This window comes from Ambystoma mexicanum, chromosome 3p (genome assembly GCF_040938575.1).
Source record: "Ambystoma mexicanum isolate Mex_15411 chromosome 3p, UKY_AmexF1_1, whole genome shotgun sequence".
NCBI classification, from domain to species: domain Eukaryota; kingdom Metazoa; phylum Chordata; class Amphibia; order Caudata; family Ambystomatidae; genus Ambystoma; species Ambystoma mexicanum.
The window spans coordinates 18,757,269-18,778,409 of record NC_090925.1 but is presented as its reverse complement, the minus strand read 5'-3'; the positions used below and the strand labels follow the sequence as shown (position 1 = coordinate 18,778,409).

Genomic DNA, 21,141 nt, shown 5'->3' with positions numbered 1-21,141 from the left:
ATAGTTCTGTAATTAGTCTGTGTAATGAGGGGACTGTGTGGTGTGGCATGTATGAATCACACTTGTTGAAAAGGAAGTTCAGAGTCTTTGCACTTCAATCACGAGCTCACTTCTGAGACACAAGGCAAGTGCTACAGCATTGAAAAACGGCACTCGGATGTGCTGTGAAGGTGTCATTGCAAAGTTTAGCAGCAAAGGCTCTGCTCGATGTGAAGTGCCACACCGTCTTATTAAAACTGTACCAGTTGTGTTGAGAGAGCTGTCGATACTGTCCCATTGATAGTTTAGTTGCCTTACTGGCAAGTGATGCACAGTTCCATTAAACACACAGCATCCGATGCCATGCTGTCGAATACAAGTAATAGCATCCAGTCCGAAAGGTTTTCTATAGGGCCATGAAAAAAGCATTTGAAAAATATTCTTCTGTCTGATCAAATGCTTATCAGCTCTGCTGAAAGGAGCAGTCATGTGGAGTATAAAGCTGTTTTTTCTGATTTTAATGTATTGTAGCTCTTCCGAGAAATGCCTTTACAGTGCCATGAAGTGGCTGCGAGGTGGCACTGAGCGCTATGTAAAAAGTGCATTGGGCAGTATTCCTCTGAAAAATCTATCCAGTAGATGCAGGCCAGGCAGCTCTATTATATCACATACTTCGGCTATAATTTAAGGCCAGCCATAATAGCATATACAATTCTAAAATAACGCATACAATACTATGTGGGTCTGCGGTCTTAAGAGGCCTTATTTGACACTATATGAATTGCGGGAAAGTGCTGGAGACCTTTGCTGGGATTACCCCAGAGCACCTCAATGCAATTAATCTGGGGTGATTTTGAGACTGGCAGCTACCGAGTTGCTAATCCAGGGTCGTGCTCTGGGTCTCTGTGTTAAACTAATGAAATCATGGGCGCATACTCCTAATTTGTTGCTAAGCGAAGCTTTGCTCAGAAACTCGGTTTGCTAGAAGGTGTGTTGACTTGCTGGTTAAGCACGGCATTAGCGCAGTGGTACATGAAGGCCTTAGCCGCATACTAGAGGAGGTACAAATCAAATTGAACACTCTTGATCCTTTTCCAACACCTGCATACAAAAGTCAATTGACTGCTACATGTAAAATAATGTCCTGCAGTACTGCAGTAGGCATTACACCATCTCACGTGGCACAGCTGCTTCTAACAGGAAGAAGTGCTGAAAATATTATGTACCCAGAAATCGATTATTTCCTCGTCTCTGCACAATTAACAACATTATCAAGCGTCCATAAGTATCCTTCCATCTCAGAATTGGTAGACATCAAAGGAGGCCTCCCACAGAAAGAGCTTTTATTTGCACAGGTGGAGAAGTTACTGAGGTTCCTTCTAAATGTTCCAATATGTTCCTGTGAGGCTGAGAGGAGCTTTAATGCTTTGCGACGACTGAAAACGTGGCTGTGTACAACTATGACTCAGAAAAGACTCAAATGCCACAAAACATATTTGTTTTTTTGAACAAATATGCATGATCATCGCTCAGTACAAATACATTGGCATATTTTACTCTGTGGTTTGTGTCTGTAGCAAAGTCATCAAGATGTCCCCTGCCCTCCTCCCCCAGATTTGAGGTGTCTCCTACGCCCTTGCCTACCACCCCTTCAAAATTGGCGGAATGATTGACGCAGTCCAGGCTATGCCGCTCTACTTCATTTCCAGCTGAAAAGTGGGGAGATACCAACGAGAGGTCATGGGGGGGGGGGGCGTTCACTGAATGGTAAAGGTACCCTGTTATTGAAGAAATGTCCTCCCGCGGAAAGCACATTTTTTTTTACACCAGGATGACGTGAGCAGGCCTCAGGTTACTACACTCGCTACCTGTTTTTTTGTTTGCTATTGTGTATGTTCTTTGTTGATTTCTAGCCTGTATTCTTTTATTTGTACCACAGCGCCTTGAAACGGTTTTCTTTTTTCTGGTGCATTTTGCACCTTACACGCATTTTTATTATTTCTGCTGCCAATAGTGTTGTGATTCACATTTCTCAAATTCTCGCACGTTATACTGAGGGTGCAATGTTGCGTTTTCGGTAAACTGGGCACCGCCCGACTCCATCCCACCTCCTCGCACGCGACAGCATGCCACAACACACCACATAACGGCAACCAATGAAACACACCATGCTGCGGGGTCGCATAACCTTTTATTTGGCACATGCTAGATCACAGGTTCACAGCAAGTGGGGGTCCCGGCCGCCGTCTCTGCATTGGTGGAAAGGGGCATCCAGGGTGCTGGTAAGAAGCTGACCTGTGCGACCTTCAGGGCAGGAAGGAGCAGAGCACAAGGATGCACACGCGCCGCTGTCATCATCCCCTCAATGTTTTTTCTCTTTCTTCACTCCTGCCTTTGTTCGCCCTTCATGCTGTAAAAGAAATCAAACGACTATAAAGAAAATGTACCTCACACATTTATCCTAAACCCTCAGGCCAGGTTTTGTGGCATAATTGATCTTTTGGCTGTAGCACTCTGTGTGATCTTGGGCATGTCTCCTGAACCACCTACTCTGTCTGAGATAAAGCACTGCATTGCTCAATCAATGAATGGCATATTCCAGGCCAGGGTATGAAGGCTTGAAGGGACATGCTGTGTCCACAATAAATTGGGGTGCAGCGGGGTAGCAGAATGGCCTCCCTTACAGCAAGTACATGTGCTTGGCCCTAATCTGGTGTCCTTCTTGGCACATGCCAAGGGACACTGAAAAGCTTTCGTTTTTCAAACATCTGCTAACACCCCACTAAAAATCCATTCTTGTCTGTACTTTCCATACTTTGGAATTACTGTCCTCTATAAAAGCGATGAACAAAGAGATTGTAACATGCAATCTCATTGGCTCTTGCCGGGTAGTTACCACCCTGACAAAGTCTTACCTGCACTTCTTCCGTGTCCCTCGAGGTTCACGTTTGGCCACAATGGAAAGGGAGAATTAACTAAATAGTCCTTTCTCCCAGTTCCCTGGCGGCCATTTTCTGTGTTTACCTTTTTTAAATTACTTTTTAATGGCAGCCATTGAAAGGGAGGAGGGACTATGAGTCCCTTCTTGCGTTCCATGGCAGCCATCTTGTTCTTCTTTTTTCTTTTCAGTTGTACCCCTGAAAAGATTCTATTAGTACCCTGGTCCAAAGGGCCTGTAACTATCGGCCCCGGGGTATTACCTGAAGCGCTAATGCCCCCCAGCTCGAAGCTTATTGCTGAAGTAAAGCACTTAAACTTTGTTTATTAAAAAAAGGAGAAACAGCCTAACAAAGAGCTTCACAATGAAGGGTGGAGAGTTGAGCAGACATCTTGAACATACGAATGCTGCCTATCAGGGACACATTATAAAACGCATGGATTGAGCTGCGGCAGCTATAGAAGGCCGCCGGGTCTCTATATGCAGAGCATAGTATAGCATGTGGTCAGTCTTCACCCTACACCTGTGTCCGTTCCCCCTTGAGTGTGGAACTTACCTGCACAGGCCTCTGTGTGGCAGGAGTCGGTGCAAGAGGGCGGTCGCCGCCAGCGCTTCCTAACAGGACAGAAAGGAAAGAGTAAAGTGTTATATATAGACAGAGGCTTGACACGCGTGCTCAAAACATTTTTATCACTCCCAGCACCAGAGAACTGGGCAGAAGATCACAGAGACTCCAATCCATCAGAAACAGATCGCCAAAACATAGGAAACCTTGCCTGACCTGTGGACCTCTGTGGCTTTGCTGTCTGTCCATAGCACCCACATGGGAGGTGCCACCCGAAAGGGTGGCTAGGAAAGTGGATGGCATCTCCCAGTAGCTGCCCACGTATCCCCTTGGGCTTCTTGAGATTCTCCCACCACAGGTCGGCCAATTGGTTTCAGCCAGCCCCGTGCATTGATGCTTGGCTGTGCATCCCATCACCCGCCTCCTAGTTGTTATTAGTTTCTTTTTGTGTGAAATCTGTGTTTCACACAAAATTTCCCTTAGAAAGCATCAGATCTCTTGGGACTTGGACATACCTTTCAGCGGACGGTAGGCATTGTTATGTTATGTTATAAGAATGTATTCAGCGCTCGTACGACGAAGGCATCATGGCGCTAGAGGCAGCTAGCAGAAACCGAACAGGGAGGAGAGCCATTAGGATAATGTTTTCAATTCACTTCGAAAGCAGAAATGATCAGCAGTGCTCCGCAGAGCATGCAGAAGTTTGTTCCAGGCATTAGCGGCTACAGTAGAAAAGGCACGACCACCTGAACGAGCCAGCCTGTGATGGGGAACCACAAGAAGAATGTAGGGGGCGGGGAGGAATGTAGTGGCTTGAAGATACTCGGTGGACCATACACATAGATTTAAACATGACACGGGCCTCCACGGGGAGCCAGTGCAACTGCCTCAGTGGCGGGGACATATGAGTGCCAAAGGACGGGCGGAGGATAGATCTGGCAGCTGCACTGCGGTGCCCATGAGCTTCTAGGTTCTTCTAGGCCCATGACTCCACTCCTGTGTGTGGGGGTGTGCGGGGAGAGGGACGTTCCCAGTGGCACGACCATAGAAGCAAATGGCCCTTGCTTCCCCAGCATCTGCCCCACCATGGCACAATCATCTCCTCCCTGGGGCAACACTGGTCCGTAATGGACCAGAAGACCAAGTTAACGCCCGACCAGAGACATTGCAGCCCAAGGGGGAGGGCAGTAAATGGTCCCATGCGCCGTGGCTTCGCGTTGGTCTCATTACTCGGGTGTGGGCTGGTGACGCCTGTTATGGCCCTGTCCTCCCGGGCTGTAATGGTGCATTATTGACCTTCCATGGTTGAGAGGCTGGGAATTCACTGGGTGCCGCTCACGCAATCTGTCACTGCCACCCTGATTTCTCCCAGTGCGGGACGGGTCCAGAAAACAAGATGGCGACTGTGACCTGCAGCACAGCAGGACCCACGGTAAGACAGTGCATTCAAGCATTCACAGGCTAGCTGACATGCAGGCTGCTGCGGCCAGCACTCCGGGTGCCCAACTGTACGTTACCTGAGGGTGAGGATTGGCTGCAAGGAGCGGCATATTGTGCAATACCATAACGGTCTGTGGAAAAGAAAAAACATTGTCAGAATCAGAGAAGCAATCACTTGTCATGAAGCAGAGGCAAGAGTGTGATAAAATCCCACTGCACCCCCAACAGGAAGGCAATGCTGCACACACACGCACCCACACATGCACGTGCACACACACACACATGCACACACACACGCACACACACACACACATGCACCCACACACATGCACCCACACACACACACACGCACACACGCACACACACGTGCACCCACACACACACACACACACACACACGCGCGCGCACACACACACACATGCACACACACACACGCACACACACACGCACACACACGTGCACCCACACACACACACACATGCACCCACACACACACACACGCACACACGTGCACCCACACATACACACACACACACACATGCACCCACACACATGCACCCACACACACACACACGCGTGCACCCACACACACACACACACACACACACACACGCGCACACACACACACATGCACACACACACACGCACACACACACACACGTGCACCCACACATGCACATACTAAAGCTAAGATGGCTGCGGCGGTGATGTAGGGCAGCACCCATGCCAGTAGGGATGCCCTGAAGATGTTGCAGGTGCAGCCGGAATTGTGGGTGGGCCCCCCAGCCTATGGGGCGCTCACAAAAGATGAATAAAAGCTGCGGTAGCAGCGGCGAGTGTGTCCACATGCACCGGGCACTACCCAAAGACTCCTTGGAAGCGTGACCCATGCAGTGATCACGGGTGCGCCATGTGGTGGATGGGGTCACACAGAAGAATGAGCAGTGGTGCCATGCCTCAGCCAGTCACTACTGGTGCAAAGATCGACCCCCCACACCTCACTGCATCTTGCATGCGCTCACTCCGATGCACTTTTTCACCCCTTCGACCATCCGCGCATATCAGGGACATTTTTGTGCATCGAAAAAGCGCATCCTGGATTCACAAACGCAATGCGCTTTTCAATGAGCACTAATGAGGGTCAAAGTGGGGTACGGCCATACATGGGAGGTCTCCCCTGTGCAGCCTGCATTAGGATTGGGTAGGACCTTGTTTGCTCAAGAAATAGTCTCTCTCTCTAAAGAGAGCAAAAGCCATAATGTATTGAAATTATTATTTTTTTCTTTTATTAAAGTGTTCATGGTTACAATAAAAATCTTTTAAACACGACACGCCAATAACAAAACCATTATTATTCATCGCCAACATTCCAACATTCATAATTCCATCAACATGATGAAATACATCCCTCAAACACTTTTGTTGGTTTATATACAGGAAAAGCTTGTCTATCATAGCCTGCATCCTTCCGCTCCCAGCACAGAATCCTCAAACGCTTGTCTCTGCCCCAGACGGATGCCTTTTGCTTAATCTCTTTAATACCTGCACCTAAATGTATAGAGGGTGCGGTGGGGGGGCGGGGGGGCGGCAATTCCATCAAACTAGAGATTGACATCTTCCAACCAAGGCGTAATCGCAACAGGGGCCACACGTGTCTTCAACACATCGACACAATGGGAGCAGAGTGGCTTATCCTGTCCTTTCTCCTGTGAAATCTTCATCTGTATAACCCCCACGGGTCTCCTCCTAGGCGCCTGCATTGCCACCCCCGACTCCCTTCGAATAGGGGTGGAATTGGGAAGACCCAGCATAGCTCCCCATAGCTTTGCCTCCAACCTGGGCAGCCAAGACGTTTATTTTACTGCCTGCACCCCCACATCAGGCACTATGCTAGATGTGGAGACCCCTTTTGCGCAATAACATTTTCAAATCGCAGCAAATCTTCTGCGCACTTTAGCAATACCCCAGAGGCAAGAGCAGCCATCATCTTCGTTTTCTTATAATTAACAATGAAATGGTTCTTGTCAGCGTGTTTTTGGAGCGTGATCAAACTCCTTTTCCCGCCTATTTGAGGGCGGTCTAGCAGAACAGTATCATCCGCACACATAAACAATCTATATGGTGGCAGCCAACCCGCAAAGGAAGATGCCATTAAATCTGCCCCATAGAGGGTGAGCAGGGTAGGGGAGAGCACGTATCCCTGATCAGTTGCCTGGCTGAGCCCCCCTTCCTGATCCAAGCTAACATACACCCTGGTGGCTTTATATGGGCTCCAGCAAAGTGCAATGTGACCGGGTCCAGTCCCCCTGCTGGCAGGCTCGCCCAGAATATCAACCGGCCCACTGTATCAAAGGCCTTTTCACATGATATGATGGGTTATTTATAACGCGCTTAATACGCGCGGACCCCAGGGATCGAACCTGTGTTGCTCCGTGTTATCTTGCTTCCAAGGTGAGCACGTTGCCCCTGAGCTATCCTCCTGAGTCAACAAATGCTATATACATAGCCATCCCCTTAGTACACAGGGATAATTCAATTACAAAGATTGATAGTTGTTCGGGCCCCTTTCCTAAAGCCAGGCATGAAAATCACTGTTGGGTCCCCAGACTTCTGCCCCAGTGTCTAGATGACCACAGACATGATTGGCAGCCACGCCCACTGCTCTGGGGTGCAGCGGGTGAAGACCCCTCCGGGAGTACCAGGGGGCCGCAGTTGCTGACCGATGCCATTGTGACATGGGACTGAACACCCCCCCAAAAAGCCAGGTGCATCCCAAGCCATGATTCCTGTCCCTGCCCCACAGAGCCAGTGGGCCCTGGGGGGCTTCTCTGCGTCCTCCGACAGTCTCCCATGGGGTCAGACATCAGAGGTCCGCCCTCCTCACCAGCACCAGAAGGTGATATGTACGTATGGGAAAATTAACTTGCCACAAGAGCACCCCCACAGCCCACTCACGACCAGGAAGCAAACACCCGCCCTTGCAACGAAAGGCAAAATGGGACATCTGTGTACCCCACTCCCCTTCTAAAATCCAGCCGATGGGGTCCAGAGCACCCCAAAATGACTCAATCATCTTCCATTCAGTGGGCAAAGATGAATGGACCCCCCCACACCCCACCCTGAGAATCAGTTCACGCAACCTTCTCACCTGGATTGTAGTAATCGTACACACGCATCTCCACCGGTTGGAGGTTGTCCACCGGAGTTAACTGCTCGACAGAGAACGAGAAACTGGTCTTGTTGTGGGTGATCTAAGGAGAAAAACAAAGGTAAGTCAGCCAACAAGCCAGTGGGGTGGAGTGTCTCCTCGGGGGAGTCCGCTGGGGCCCGCTGGTGGCCCTGGGTCGCCTCATATAGAACACGTCTTGAGTCTTGTACCAAAGTTCAAAGGTGTAAAGTGCACTTCTGCTTCCGGGTGAGGACATGGCTGAGTCCTTCTTAGCGAAACATTCTGGAGTTATGTTGCTGGTTTCTTTGGATCAATACATAAAGCGATGTACAGACATTGAGCAAATGCACTCCGCCTAATTACACACAGAGCAGAGTGAGTGCACATCATTGGGCAAAGCCAGGAGGAGTACAGTGGACTCAAGAAACTACCGAAATAAAGAACGGCAGGGGCGCAGCAGACGGGAGTGTGAGCAGCCAGACGATAGCGAGAAGCCGAATGAAAAGGATGGCGGAGGTCCCACAAATAAATCAAAGGAAAGAGATTATGAGGAAGGCTCATGAAGGGTGGTGTGGATGAATTGGACTCGGCCCCCTTAAGAGGGAGGCAACTGGGGAGCGAGGGTGGGAGCTGGGGAAGGAAGGGCAAGGGGAAGCAAGTTAGTTAACAGATGTTCAATAAAGGAGGAGGACGTGCCAGGCTGGTGTCCTGTGTTATTTAATAAATGCACGTGCGAATAGCGAGCACCAAATGGCAACGAGCCAAGGCCCACGCTTGCTGACTTGTGGACGAGGAGACGCGGATTAGGAGGAGGATCGCTGGCACCCATGCGCAGCGAGACACATGCCGTTGCTAGAGGAGGGGCCCAGCGCCAATGGAGAAGTGGCCAACCAGTGGAAGGGTCGCCGCCCTTAGCAACTGAGAGGTGAACGCAAGATGGCTGACAAAGGCAGCCACCTGAAGGAGAAGAGGAGGCAGCCAATCTGAAGGAGGAGAGGATCGGAGACAAGTGGACTGCCGGAGTCCACCCAATGGCAGTCAGCAGCGGAGAGGTGAACCGGACTCCGCAGACGACAGCCAAAGAGAAAACACATCCACGGTAAGGAGCACCATGGCTGGGGAATGAGTGCACAAGTAGAAACAAGGCCCAGCAGAATCAAATACATAAGCTCGCCCAACCAAGACCGTGCATTCCCCCGACCGGTCGCGATTTACATATGCCACGCAGCCTTTCGTTGAATACCCACTACAACGCGAGGAGCCGAACGAGAAAGTTCACTGTAGCCACACCCACTAGAACGCGCATAGCCGAACAAGAACGTTCACTGCTGCCAACAACGAAGGCGCACACCCGCCAACACAAATAAACGCCCAAACCACTTCCACACTTGGGTGCACACTACGATCAGTGCACCCACCCTGGAAGCAAGGACAAAGACCGCAAGAAGCCACATACCACGTGCACCATGCAGCCCGGAGGGCAAATCAATACACAAGACCACATGTCATGCATGCAAAGCAGTCTTGCCTGAGACACACCAAAAGAACAAGCAAGTCGATGCACTAGCCCACATGTGTAGGCAACCCTACAGTGCATGGACCACAACCCTACACTCCCAGGAAGCATGAGGACAGTACCAACAAGGTCATCGGACCTCAAACATCACAAGGAAAGCTTTACTGACGGAGAACAAGGACAAAGGGGTGAAGGACTCCTTGACACCACACCCGAAGTACAGAAGAAAGAAACAACTCAAAAAGTAATATCAGGAAAAGGCAACCATGTCGCAAGGAGTAGCAGGAGCAGCAGACACAGTGGCACAAATTGTGTCAGGAGTAGCTCCCACAAATCCAGTAACGTTCCTACGCCGCCCAAACCCCTTCACCCTAGAGCCACAAGATGATCAAGGCCAAAGATGCAGGAGTGGATGAAGGAATTTGAAGAATTCATGAGAGTGGTAGGCAACCAAACTGGACATCCTCACGTATCTTGTAGGGAAAGAAATGAAAGGCATTATTAAGACCATCTCTACCCAAGAAAAGTCCACCTACAAACTCCTCACTGCCGCGATCAATGGACGACTGGTGGTCCTCCCCAACAGGGACTACGAAAGATATACTTTCAACCAGTGCGCATAGGCACCTCATGAAACAATTGGACAATTCATACTACGCCTCCAGAGGAAGATAACATACTGTGACTTTACAAACTTCAATGATGACAAAGCCATCAGACTAAGGGTGATAGAAGGGTGCATATCATTGCAGTTCAGAAAACATCTACTGAAGAAACCTCTCCCGTTGAAGGAAATAGCAGACCTTGCAAGGGTATATGAAAGAGTCGACGCACAAGCAGCCAATACAGAAAACCCCAGGAAAATGGACACAGTGGGTGCCATAGTTACCAAACCACAGGGGCAGGCCCGATATCCGGGTACGATAACCCACCAAGATACGTGGAATACAAATCGTTGAGCCCTGCCAGAAAGACAATGCTACAGGTGCAGGTTTGAATTTGCCCATAAGGGCCAAAGCCCTGCCATTGGCTAAATGTGCATGAGGTGCGGCCAGGAGAACTATTTTCAGATTATGTGCCGAGAAAAAGCACCACTACTGCCGGCATACAGACCACCTCCACAGTCGACTCCCAACAGGAGATATGACTCGACAAGAACACCCAACCCATAGCCATAACCAGAGAACGATGGTGGGAGGACAAATCTCAACAGAAACACAGTGATGTACGCAACACATCCTGGGTTCATGTGAGCTGTTGAAAATCTACAGGTTGACACACCTGCCAGACTCTTCGAGACACCAGAACACCTCTTCCACACACAACCAAGCCGGGTGGAAACCCAGAGACCCGGGCGAGAAATTTCCACAGATGACACATATGAGAACCCCCCAGTAGAAGAAGAACCATCAAGTATGGAGCCATATTACAAATATGACAGGTAAAGCAGGGAATATGTTCAGCTCATATATGACACCTCTGATGATAGCACTGCCCCGAAAGTGACAGTGCAAATAGAAGGACTTCATAGCATGTTCCTCATTGATACAGGAGCCACAGTGAATGTGATGAACAAAAGGACATATGAGACCATGGCAAGCATCTACCTGCTGCATCCGTCCCAGGCTTGCATCTTCCAGTGGGGAGCAACCCTCCTGTTACAATCCAAAGGCCAATTCTGCTGTGACCTGGTACACAGAGTACAACGCATTCCTGCCACGATTCACGTCATCCATAGCCTGTGACGGGGAGAAGTCTCCTCAGCTACAAAACAGCCACCGCTTTACAGCTTATTAGCATCCAATACGATCATTCCGAGACGATACAGGACCTCCCACCACATGCCCAGACCATGCAGGACCTATCTCAAAGGGCATTAGACATCGATGAACTGAAAGCGATGTTCTTCAACCCATTCAAAGGAGTAGGCATGCTAAAGGACAACGTCATCCAACTCCATATTGACTCCACAATACGCCCCGTACCGAAACACTCCCGGAGAATAGGGTTTCATCTACAGGCCAAAGTGACACGTGAACTACAACTACTGCTTGAAAATGACATAATTGAAAGAGTCGATGGACCCACCACTTGGGTGTACCCTCTGGTGGTGGTTCCCAAGTCTGACAGACACCTACGTCTCTGCATAGACATGCAGATTCCCAATACTGCAATCTAGAAGGAGAGATATCCCGGGCCCAACATTGAGGACATGCTGGTAAGACTCAATCAGGCCACAAGGTTCTCTAAGTTAGATCTGAACCAAGGTTACCACCAGCTGGTCATTGATCCTGCCTCGAGACCCATAACCACCTTCACAAGACACAAAGGATTGTTTCCACTACAAGTGGCTCAACTTTGGAATATCATTGGCAGCCGAGATATTCCAGGAAATGATACCCCGTTTGATAGCACCAGTCACAAATGCTTTCAATTATAGCGATAATATATTAGTGTTTGGCAACACCCAGAATCAGCACAACGCGTTAAGGCAGGTGTGCACCATCCTACACGAAGCCGGCCTCACCCTCAATGGTGCAGAATGCACCGTCAACAAATGCAGCCTGTGCTTCTTTGGGCACATATTCTACGACCAAGGAATCAGGGCAGACCCTGACAAGATCAGCGCCACTGTAAATCTGGAGGCCCCAAAGGATGTGACGGAACTGCGGTCCTTCCTGGGAATGGCAGGATACTGGGCCTGGTACCTCCCACGCTATGCAACATTTACCCACTCAGACAGCTCCTCAAGAAGGACCTCCCCTTCGCATGGGATGAAGAGTGTCAAGAAACTTTCAGCACCATCAAGCAAGAACTGGCGTACTTCAACCCCGCCTGGGATACCGAGATCACAGTTGACACCAGTCCGGTCGGATTCGGCACCATCCTAGACCAAACAGACCCAAGCAACGAATCCGACATGCGCATAGTAGCGTATGCCAGCAGAGCGCTCACTGCCATTGAGCAAGCCTATTCCCAGGCTGAATGCGAGAGCCTGGCAGTGGTTTGGGCATGTGAGACATTCCATCACTTTGTCATTGGGAGAACATTCTTCCTCATAACAGGCCATCAGACACTCCTTTCCCTCTTCAGAAACCCCAAGATCAAGATGCCACCACGTATAGAAGGTTGGGGTATTCAATTGCAAGAATATGACTACATCATCGTTCACAAGCCCGTAGGTGAGGCCAACCCCGCGGACTACTTGTCAAGGCAAAATGAAAAACAAAATTGAGGTGTGCCGGTGTGGTGAGGCGCTGGGTTAGAACTAAATTTGAAAAGACAAACTAAAGTCAATGCGACCCTTACAAACCAAATAAGATTGGGTTGCTGCACGAAAGAGGGACCAGCAGTCACCACAAAAACTTCTAATAAATACATACACTTGAAAAATGTCACCTCTAAATGATTGCGCAGCCCTAAGCGAATGGTAAATGTCCTTTTCAAATTAAATGTGTAACTGGACAACAAATACTGTGAAACAGAGAGTCCAAAGCAATAGATTCTTCAGTCAAAAAACCGGTGTTGAAACAGATTTTATGAGTTTATGCAAAAACAAGACTGCCGACACGTGTTTCAACCCAAAACAACGGGTCCTTTTCAAGGCAAGACTGCAATGGTCTTCTGAATATTTCACTATGAACTGTACATACTCCAGACTTGGTGGGTTTTGTGTTCGTAACCAACGTCTGATCCTGAGTGAATGTGTTGATACAGTTGAACCCTTGCTTAATGCATTGACTACTGTATCCACTTTCATGGAACCTCTGCCTAATCATGCGACACTCATGTTGAAAAGCCATGTCAGTACTGCAATTACGTCTCGCACGATAGGAAATGGTTGTTTTGCTCTTTTGACATGATGTAATGTCCATATGGGCTTTTTTCTTTCTTGGTTGCATTTCTCTTCTTTAACTCTAGCCCCCTCTTCTTCCTCTGCTGGTTAATTTTGTTTATATTTCAAATGTTCTTATCCTTATGGCATGTTTATATTATATGTTGCTGTATTGGAATGCATAGGAATCATTCTAACACCACAGTCTTGCCTTGAAAAGGACCCGAGGTGACATTTTTCAAGTGTTTGTACTTGTCAAGGCACCCTGAAAGCACACCAGAAGACAGCATGCAGCTTCAAGCAAAAGCCTACATTGTGTACTTGTCTCTTAACATCCTGCCCCCCGAGATCACGAAGGATCTATTTACCGAGAGGAGTAGGACTGACCCCACCATCCAAGCGGCCATCCTGCTCACAAATACCAACAGGTGGAGGACGGGGAGGTGAACAAGAGAGACCTGCAGAGAATGACAAAGATACTAAGAGAATTGGCCACAACAGACCAGGGGACACTGCTGTGGGGAAATCGACTAGTGGCCCCCAGGAACCTCAGGAAAGCCCTACTCATCATATTGCATGAAGGCCACAGGGGAATCGCCAATACAAAGAAAAGTTTGCGAAACCAGGTGTGGTTCCCGTATATGGACACAATAGTAGAGGACACGCTAAAACACTGTACACCATGCCAGGTAACAGTAGCAAGCAGACCTCCGTGCCCTCTCCAAACAGTCCCACTACCTGAAGGACCCTGTTAAAGGGTGGCGATGGATGTCTACGGGCCCCTAGAAGAAGGAGGCCATCTATTGGTAACCATTGATGAATACTCTCGCTTTCCCCTGGTAAAGCATGTTCCATCCACAGCATTCCACCACGTAGTGGCAGTAACAGAGGAGCTATCCAGTGAATGGGGTGTCCCAAACACAGTAAAAACGGACAACGATCCACTGTTCCAGGGTCAAGAATTTAGGATGTTTACAGCACACTTAGGATTCCACCACCAAGGGTCATGCCACTGTGGCTGCAGGCCAACAGCATGGTGGAACGTTTTATGGCTACCATAAAAAGGACACGCCAGAAAGTAGCCGCAGACCTAATGTCCATGGCTCAAGCCATCACCCAAATGTTAAGGAGCCACAAGAATACACCGCATGAGACAAGCGGACGAGCACCTGCTGAACTCATGATGAAATACAAACCACGGACCTGACTACAGCAACTGGAAGACTACACCCCTGTGGAAGATGCAGAGATCAGGGAACGAGAGGCCAAAAAAAAGAGGAAAGCCAAAAAGTGGACAGATTGAAAGCGAAAGGCTGAAGAACACCTACTCCCAGTGGGTGAGGTTGCACTGGTCAGGAAAAACAACCAAAAAAGACTGACACAAGATACAGGCCCGAGCCGCTCGTGGTCACCGATGTCAAAGGACCAATGATCATGGCCCTGGGAGAAGACGGAGAGATAACAGGAACGCCACATTCTTCGTCATGCTGTTCCAAGAGAATTCTAATTGACGTGTGCGGTGGAAGAAGAAGAAGAAGGGGAACCCAGGATGGAACCTGTGGGATGTATTTACCCATGCATCCTAGCCCTACCTCAAAACTGTGCAGTACTGACACGGAAAACATCATGATGGCCAGAGCTTCCCAGAAAATGCACAGGGAAATGCATGAAGAATAGGCTGCCACTCATTTTTGCCGATGTTATGGGCACAGAAGGACGCTGCCTAAAACCACCATTGGACTACCCGCACAGTAGTCTGAAACCATTGGGAATGGCAATGCTGATTGCCAAATGCAACCTAAAATTGTGGGGAATTCATTTCTTAAATCCCAAAAATGGGTGCAGTACCAGTACTCACCACTATCCAAAAGCCGGCGTTTTAAAACCACTCTGTTTCCCTGAAGGCAAGTCAAAATGCCTATTTTCAAACATTGCAATATGTGCAAAATATTTACTGAACACCAGCAGACATTTGGCAGAATGGAGTTTTGTGTGCCTACAAAATCTGGGAAATGAAGATCATAAGACAAGGTTTATAACAAGACTGGCTGTGCTATGGAGTCAGCAGTTTAAGTTGCACTGGATTTAAAGACACTAAAATCGAAAATGTTTAGATTAAATGAGTGAGCTATGTTTGGTGTCACATGCCTTTGTAACTGTTTAAATGTCATAGTTTTAAACTTAGAATCAGCATTCTAGCTGCATGTGTAAAATTGCAAGTTAATTTAAAAAGCAACAAATAACATGACAGTAGCTGAAAGTCTGGCTTAAGGAACTTGATTCTGCCTGGCAACTACCCCCATCAGGAGGAAACTTGAGTCACAGCTGTGTTCCCAGGCCAACCTTCCTTTTGCTGCCCACACTAAGGATATGCCATCTATCTGATAATTGAATTATCTGTGCTCTGCAAGAGAGTGAACAAAGCCCTCTTCACTCAGGCAAAGGTTTTTATTACCGCAGTCGTAAAATGTAGCTTCCTCTTGGCAGGAGCTGGGAGGAGCACTGCCTGTGAGAGCAAGCTGGCTTGGCAGAAACTGGAAAGACTGGTTTCTATACCATGTGACCTGGGAAACCACACCCCTTTGGAGCCAGAACATAACTTTAAAAAGATGAATAACTCATAGAGCGGACATGTGAAAATTTTATAAATGATACCATAATTCTTGTGATTTTTCTGCCCACATTTAAGAGGTTTTTCGACCCGGTGGCATGTTCAGGGGGGTTTTAGCGGAAAAATGGATATTACTCTAACTGTATGCATGTTAAAAATCTGAAACTTCTTCAGTTAATGTCCATACTCCCTGCACACATGTATGTAAAGTTGGGTCAATGTCAGAAATTGAAAAATCAGTTAAAAAGTGAAATATGTGCCATTTCTGAATGCAAGCTCCCAGGAAGAGCAGAGTTTGAACAGGGGACGAATGAAAGCTGGACCAATGACCAGTGAGAGGGGCAAGTCTATTGATGCAACATCCACACCCACTCTAAAAAACACATAAAAGCACAGAGTCAGGACAGATAGGGATCTTCCAAATCCATCTGCAGCGGGGCGCTCTGCCGGAAAAATCCATACTTACCTCCATCAAACCTCCAGAGAGCCAAACTAGAGACTTCAATCTATCCAGAACTAAGAGACCAGACCAGAGAGACCCAGACCAGCAGAGAGAGTGACCAGAGCCCAGTCTAAAACCCTGACCAGATCCGTGATGAGGCCCATTTAATTCAAGAATATAGTGTGAGTACCCAGCAGAACTGTGTAGAACCAATCTCTTAGTTTAAATTCATCTAATTCAATCTATTTAACCTAAGTAGAACTGCCTCCTAACTGTCACCTGTCATTTGTAAAGCTGTCACTTGTCATTTCTAGTCGCAAGCTGCACTTGTCTTTTGGAACTTTAAAATTTCAAATCTGAAAAACGACCTCTATTCAATCGCTCATATCTCCGCAACCGTTTGGGCTAGAGACTTGCAGTAACTTTTTTTTGGAAGCTGAGATCCTAGGCTTTCATAGGACCCCAAAACGATAGAGATAGTCCTTGCGGTTCCTCTGTAATAGCGCTCGGCGCATCCGCGAATTTTGCCGCGATTTGCAATTTCTTCACATGTAAAAAAACTGCTGCTGCTGGCTTTCCATTTGCCAGAAATTCGTTTAACCTGTTAACTATCCCTGCATCATTGCTAGTGTGAGCCTGGACTAATATTAACTAGATACCACTCACCCTGAACCTCTAAAAGGGAATTAAAAGCGTTTCCAGCATATTTCTCATTCATTGCCAGCACATATCAAAGCAATTTGGGCCTGTGATTTCAAAACTCCTATCTGTTTTCTGTTGTCTAAGCGTGCTGGATTGAACTGATTACATTGATTGCATTTCTGAGAACTGTGTGTGTTTCCTCCCATTTCCTTGCATTGCATAAAGAGGGGGGGGAGTGAATAGCCAGAGAAAAGTGATTACATTGTTTGGTTGAAATCATATTGAGTATTTTCTGTACTGCATTCATTGAATATTGCATCCACCTGAGCTTACATAAAGCATCCTCTACCACATTATACTTTTGTTCCTATTCACCAGTGTGCTACCTTATCCATTTCAAGTCAACTCATTAGTGATTATAAGAAGTGTGCTAGTGCCAGATTCTCTGTTGTTAATCTGTATCATATCAGATTAAGTGTGCTATTCAATTATTAATTTATTATAAAGCGTGATATAATATATATTGTTTAAATTATCAAATAAACCCTTTTAACTTGCAAAACAGAACTACTTCTTGGCTCAGTGGGGTCAGGGGGATTCCAAGAGAGGGGTGTTATATAGGGGTAGTCATCCAGAACGCATGAACTGGACCTAAAGATATATCAATAAGGGTTTTCATTCAGTATTCTAGACTAGGCGTTAACTTAGCTGTAGTGCTGAATTGAATCCTCTTACAAATTGGGGGCTCGAGCCGAGACGTTGGGTTAGATTTACCACTTGTGCAGCTTAATACAGTGTGCTAACTGACGGGATACATACGTCCGGTCGGATCACCACGCTGCATTACGCTGTGAAGCATTCCTCAAAAGGGACACTCCAAGAAAAGTTCTGTTCTGCAAGAATAAAATACTAACTTCTGTAAGTCAGGACAGAGACCAATCTCTAGAATGACGACCTTAGTAGACATGAAAATAGCCAGAGAGCACCTCTTGCACAAGCTATTTGTGAGAGGTGAATGGACCGAACAGGGCCAGGATGCGTGGTTGCAGGCCATCACACAACAGGTCACTGAAACAGGGTCAGATATATATAGAGATCAGGGTCCCTTACATGTGGCCCTGAGTGAACTATATATGGCTCCTAAAGCCAAAGAGGAACACAATAAGATTGCCAGGATAGCAGCATACCTGTACCTATACGTTGGAGACATGCAGGATAGATGTGCGGAAAGCCAAAATCTGGCAAATAGGCAACAGATGGCATTACAGAAGGCCCAATCTGATCTGGACTCTTCTGAGCAGAGGCTGCAGAGGAGCCAGGAGTCAGAAAATGACAGCAGACGGTACATCACTAAAATAAAGGAGGATATGGATATAATGCAACAGGAAAAGGCTGACCAGGATACCAGATTTCTGGCCCTGCAGAAGGAGCACCAAGACAGTTTGGACTCCTTACTGCAGAGCCAGAAAAAGCTGGAGCAACAATTAGACTTTAACAGGGCATGCACGGAGCAGGTAGCCACCCTGCAAAGTCATCTAGATAGAGTGAAGGTAGAGAGCAACAAGCTGATTTTGAAAGACCTGGATACCCAGGCAGAGTTTGATGAAGAACGCCAGAAAGCTGGTGCCTTTCAAAGGCAGAGGGACGACCTGGCGGCACAAATGCAGGCTCTTAGTCAGGAAAGAGACGCCTTAGGCCAGGAAGTCTGCCATTTAAAAAGAAAAATGGAAGAAAATCACCTGGCCCACCAGGGACTGGGTGATCTCCAAAAAGAACACCAGAACTTGCTAGAGCACACCAGGAGGGTGGAGGATGCTCTAGCAAGAAAGGAGCAGGCCAATAGGGACACAGCTCAGGAGGTAACCCTCCTGCAGCAAAGACTGGCCCAGTTCTCCAGGACCAACCAGGAAGCACAGAGGGAAAATGAGGCCCTCTGTCAACACAATGATAAGCTCCAACAACAGGTAGCGATGCAGGAGAGACTGATAGAGTCGAGTAAGGCCTTAACAGAGGAACTGAAAGCACAAATGCAGGCTCTTGCATTGCAACAGGGAGCAGGGGCGGATAGAGATGAGGTCCGCTGGGAAAGAGAGACTCCTGACCATAACCGCAGGAGCCCTAACCCCAGGGGCCTTCATCTCCCCCAGTCCCTGGACTCTACCACCCCCATGTCCCCTGGCGCACATGAGCACAGGGCCGCAGGGATGGCAGATTACTATCCATCTAAGAGTATGGGGCTCATAGGCCAGTACCACTCAGGAATGGAGGGGTGGGCATCCGGGTATGGGCACCCAAGTACAGTACAGTTCAATGGGGAACCCCAGGAGAGTAGGCCCATTAAGGGCATCCTGAAAACCTCTGCCCAGTTATGTCAGTGGAGGGGGTACCCATCAAATCCTGGCAGCAAGGAGGAATCTGAAGACTCCTCTGAACTGCGCAGGACACAGGAGACCAGGTCCCCACATTCTGCCAGCCATTCCCAGGCTCGCAGAATCCGGGAAAACCTGGAAGAACAGACGGGAACCTCTGGGAGCAGTGCCTCTGAGTCCGAGGAAGAATGGACAAGGGTTACCCGAACCAAAAAGGCCAATAAGGCAAAAAGGGCCTTGCTTAAGGACCCCTTAAAGCAGATTAAGGCGATCAGGAGCGTCATCACGCCTTACCATAAGAACGCTAAGTATTCTGTTTGGGAGCACTTAGAGTTGTTTGAACAAATGATGGAGACTTTCCATTTGAAGGACAGCCAAAGCTGCATTCAATATGTAAAGTGGACCTTCTCCCCGGAATGCTCCAGTTTCTTTGCAGGGCTGGAGGACCAAAATCATTTAAGATGGTCCACCTATAAGGCGGCCATCTTGAAACATTTTTCTGTTCACAGAAATCCTCAAGAGGCTCGCAAGGCAGCCTACAATTTACAATGTGGGGAGGATCAGGCCCCACAAGAATTTGTGCAGGAGTTAAAGCGTGCTTTTGCACAGACCACAAGAAGGGTGCGCACAGATAGTAGAGAGTTTGTCAATACATTTTTCCATGCCTTGCCCAAATATATAATGACCCAGCTCGTGAGAGATTTTCATGAGAAAAGATCTTTAGACTGGGTCATTGAACAGGCTACCCGGATCTATGAGGTGCAGAAGCCCATAGAAAATAAAAGCAATGCCCAGAAAAACCCCAAAGCCAACAGCACCCCTGCTGCTGTCAAGGTGGCAGAGGTAAAGGTCACCCCCGTTTTGGATCTGGAGATGGGGGGGCCTAAAAACCTACCTGCACCTAATAATGCTAGGCCCAGAAGGTCCTCGGGCCAGTCACAGACAGGGAGCCAGGGAGGCAGCCCCACAAATGGGGTCCCTCGCTCTCCTGACTATGTAAGTCCTCGCTACAAAGGTAACAGACCCATCCTGGGTTATGTGTGGACTCCTCCAGCCCAAGGGGGGGGATCCAGCCAAGCACCTAACCCAGGGAACTTCCCTCCAAACTTCCCACAGGAGGGCAGAAATTTACCAAACCCTGGGCAGAACTTTTTCCCCAGATATCCTCCCGACTTTCAGCCCCAAAACCATCCATCCTTCTTTCCCCAATTCCCTGAGCCCAGACCACTGAATCCGGGAGAGGGGAGGCCAAGGGTGGAGGGGTACCCAAATCTTCCCAACCCGGGGTATTACCAGAGGAGGGACAGCTACCCTTCCCGGGATCAGCCCAGGGGAGAAAACAGGGCCCCGTATCAGCCTGAGCGGGTTTCCCAGTTAGAGCGCCAGGTTCAAAACATGGCGCGGGATATGGGTCATCTACTGAGGGCGCAGCAGAACCCTCAGATCAGCATGCCGGCGCAGAACGCACCCAACTCTGGACCTGGTGCTCCAGAACAATGACGGGGGCAGCACCCCGATAACTCACCGGTTCCCAGGGGGGAGGCACAAGGGGAAGGGGGGTGTAAAGCCTTGGAGGAAGCTTCCTTCCTCACTTGTAAACAGCCCCTGGAAACCCAGGAACCGGAAACAAAATCT

At 48.4% G+C, this 21,141-nt stretch overlaps 1 protein-coding gene across 3 annotated transcripts in view; it reads right to left on the bottom strand.

Annotated features, from left to right (window-relative positions):
- Window positions 1-2,151: 2,151 nt before the first annotated feature.
- The window catches only part of LOC138580080 (alpha-2-macroglobulin-like), a 551,370-nt gene continuing 532,380 nt past the window's right edge, over window positions 2,152-21,141 (bottom strand). For all 3 annotated transcript variants that reach the window (XM_069650342.1, XM_069650343.1, XM_069650344.1), the window contains 4 exons: window positions 8,071-8,173; window positions 5,000-5,053; window positions 3,474-3,532; window positions 2,152-2,389 (listed from right to left, as the gene is read on the bottom strand). In XM_069650342.1, the coding sequence (XP_069506443.1) occupies window positions 2,342-2,389; window positions 3,474-3,532; window positions 5,000-5,053; window positions 8,071-8,173 (264 nt within the window). In that variant the 3' untranslated portion in view covers window positions 2,152-2,341. The remainder of the gene's footprint in view (window positions 2,390-3,473; window positions 3,533-4,999; window positions 5,054-8,070; window positions 8,174-21,141) is intronic.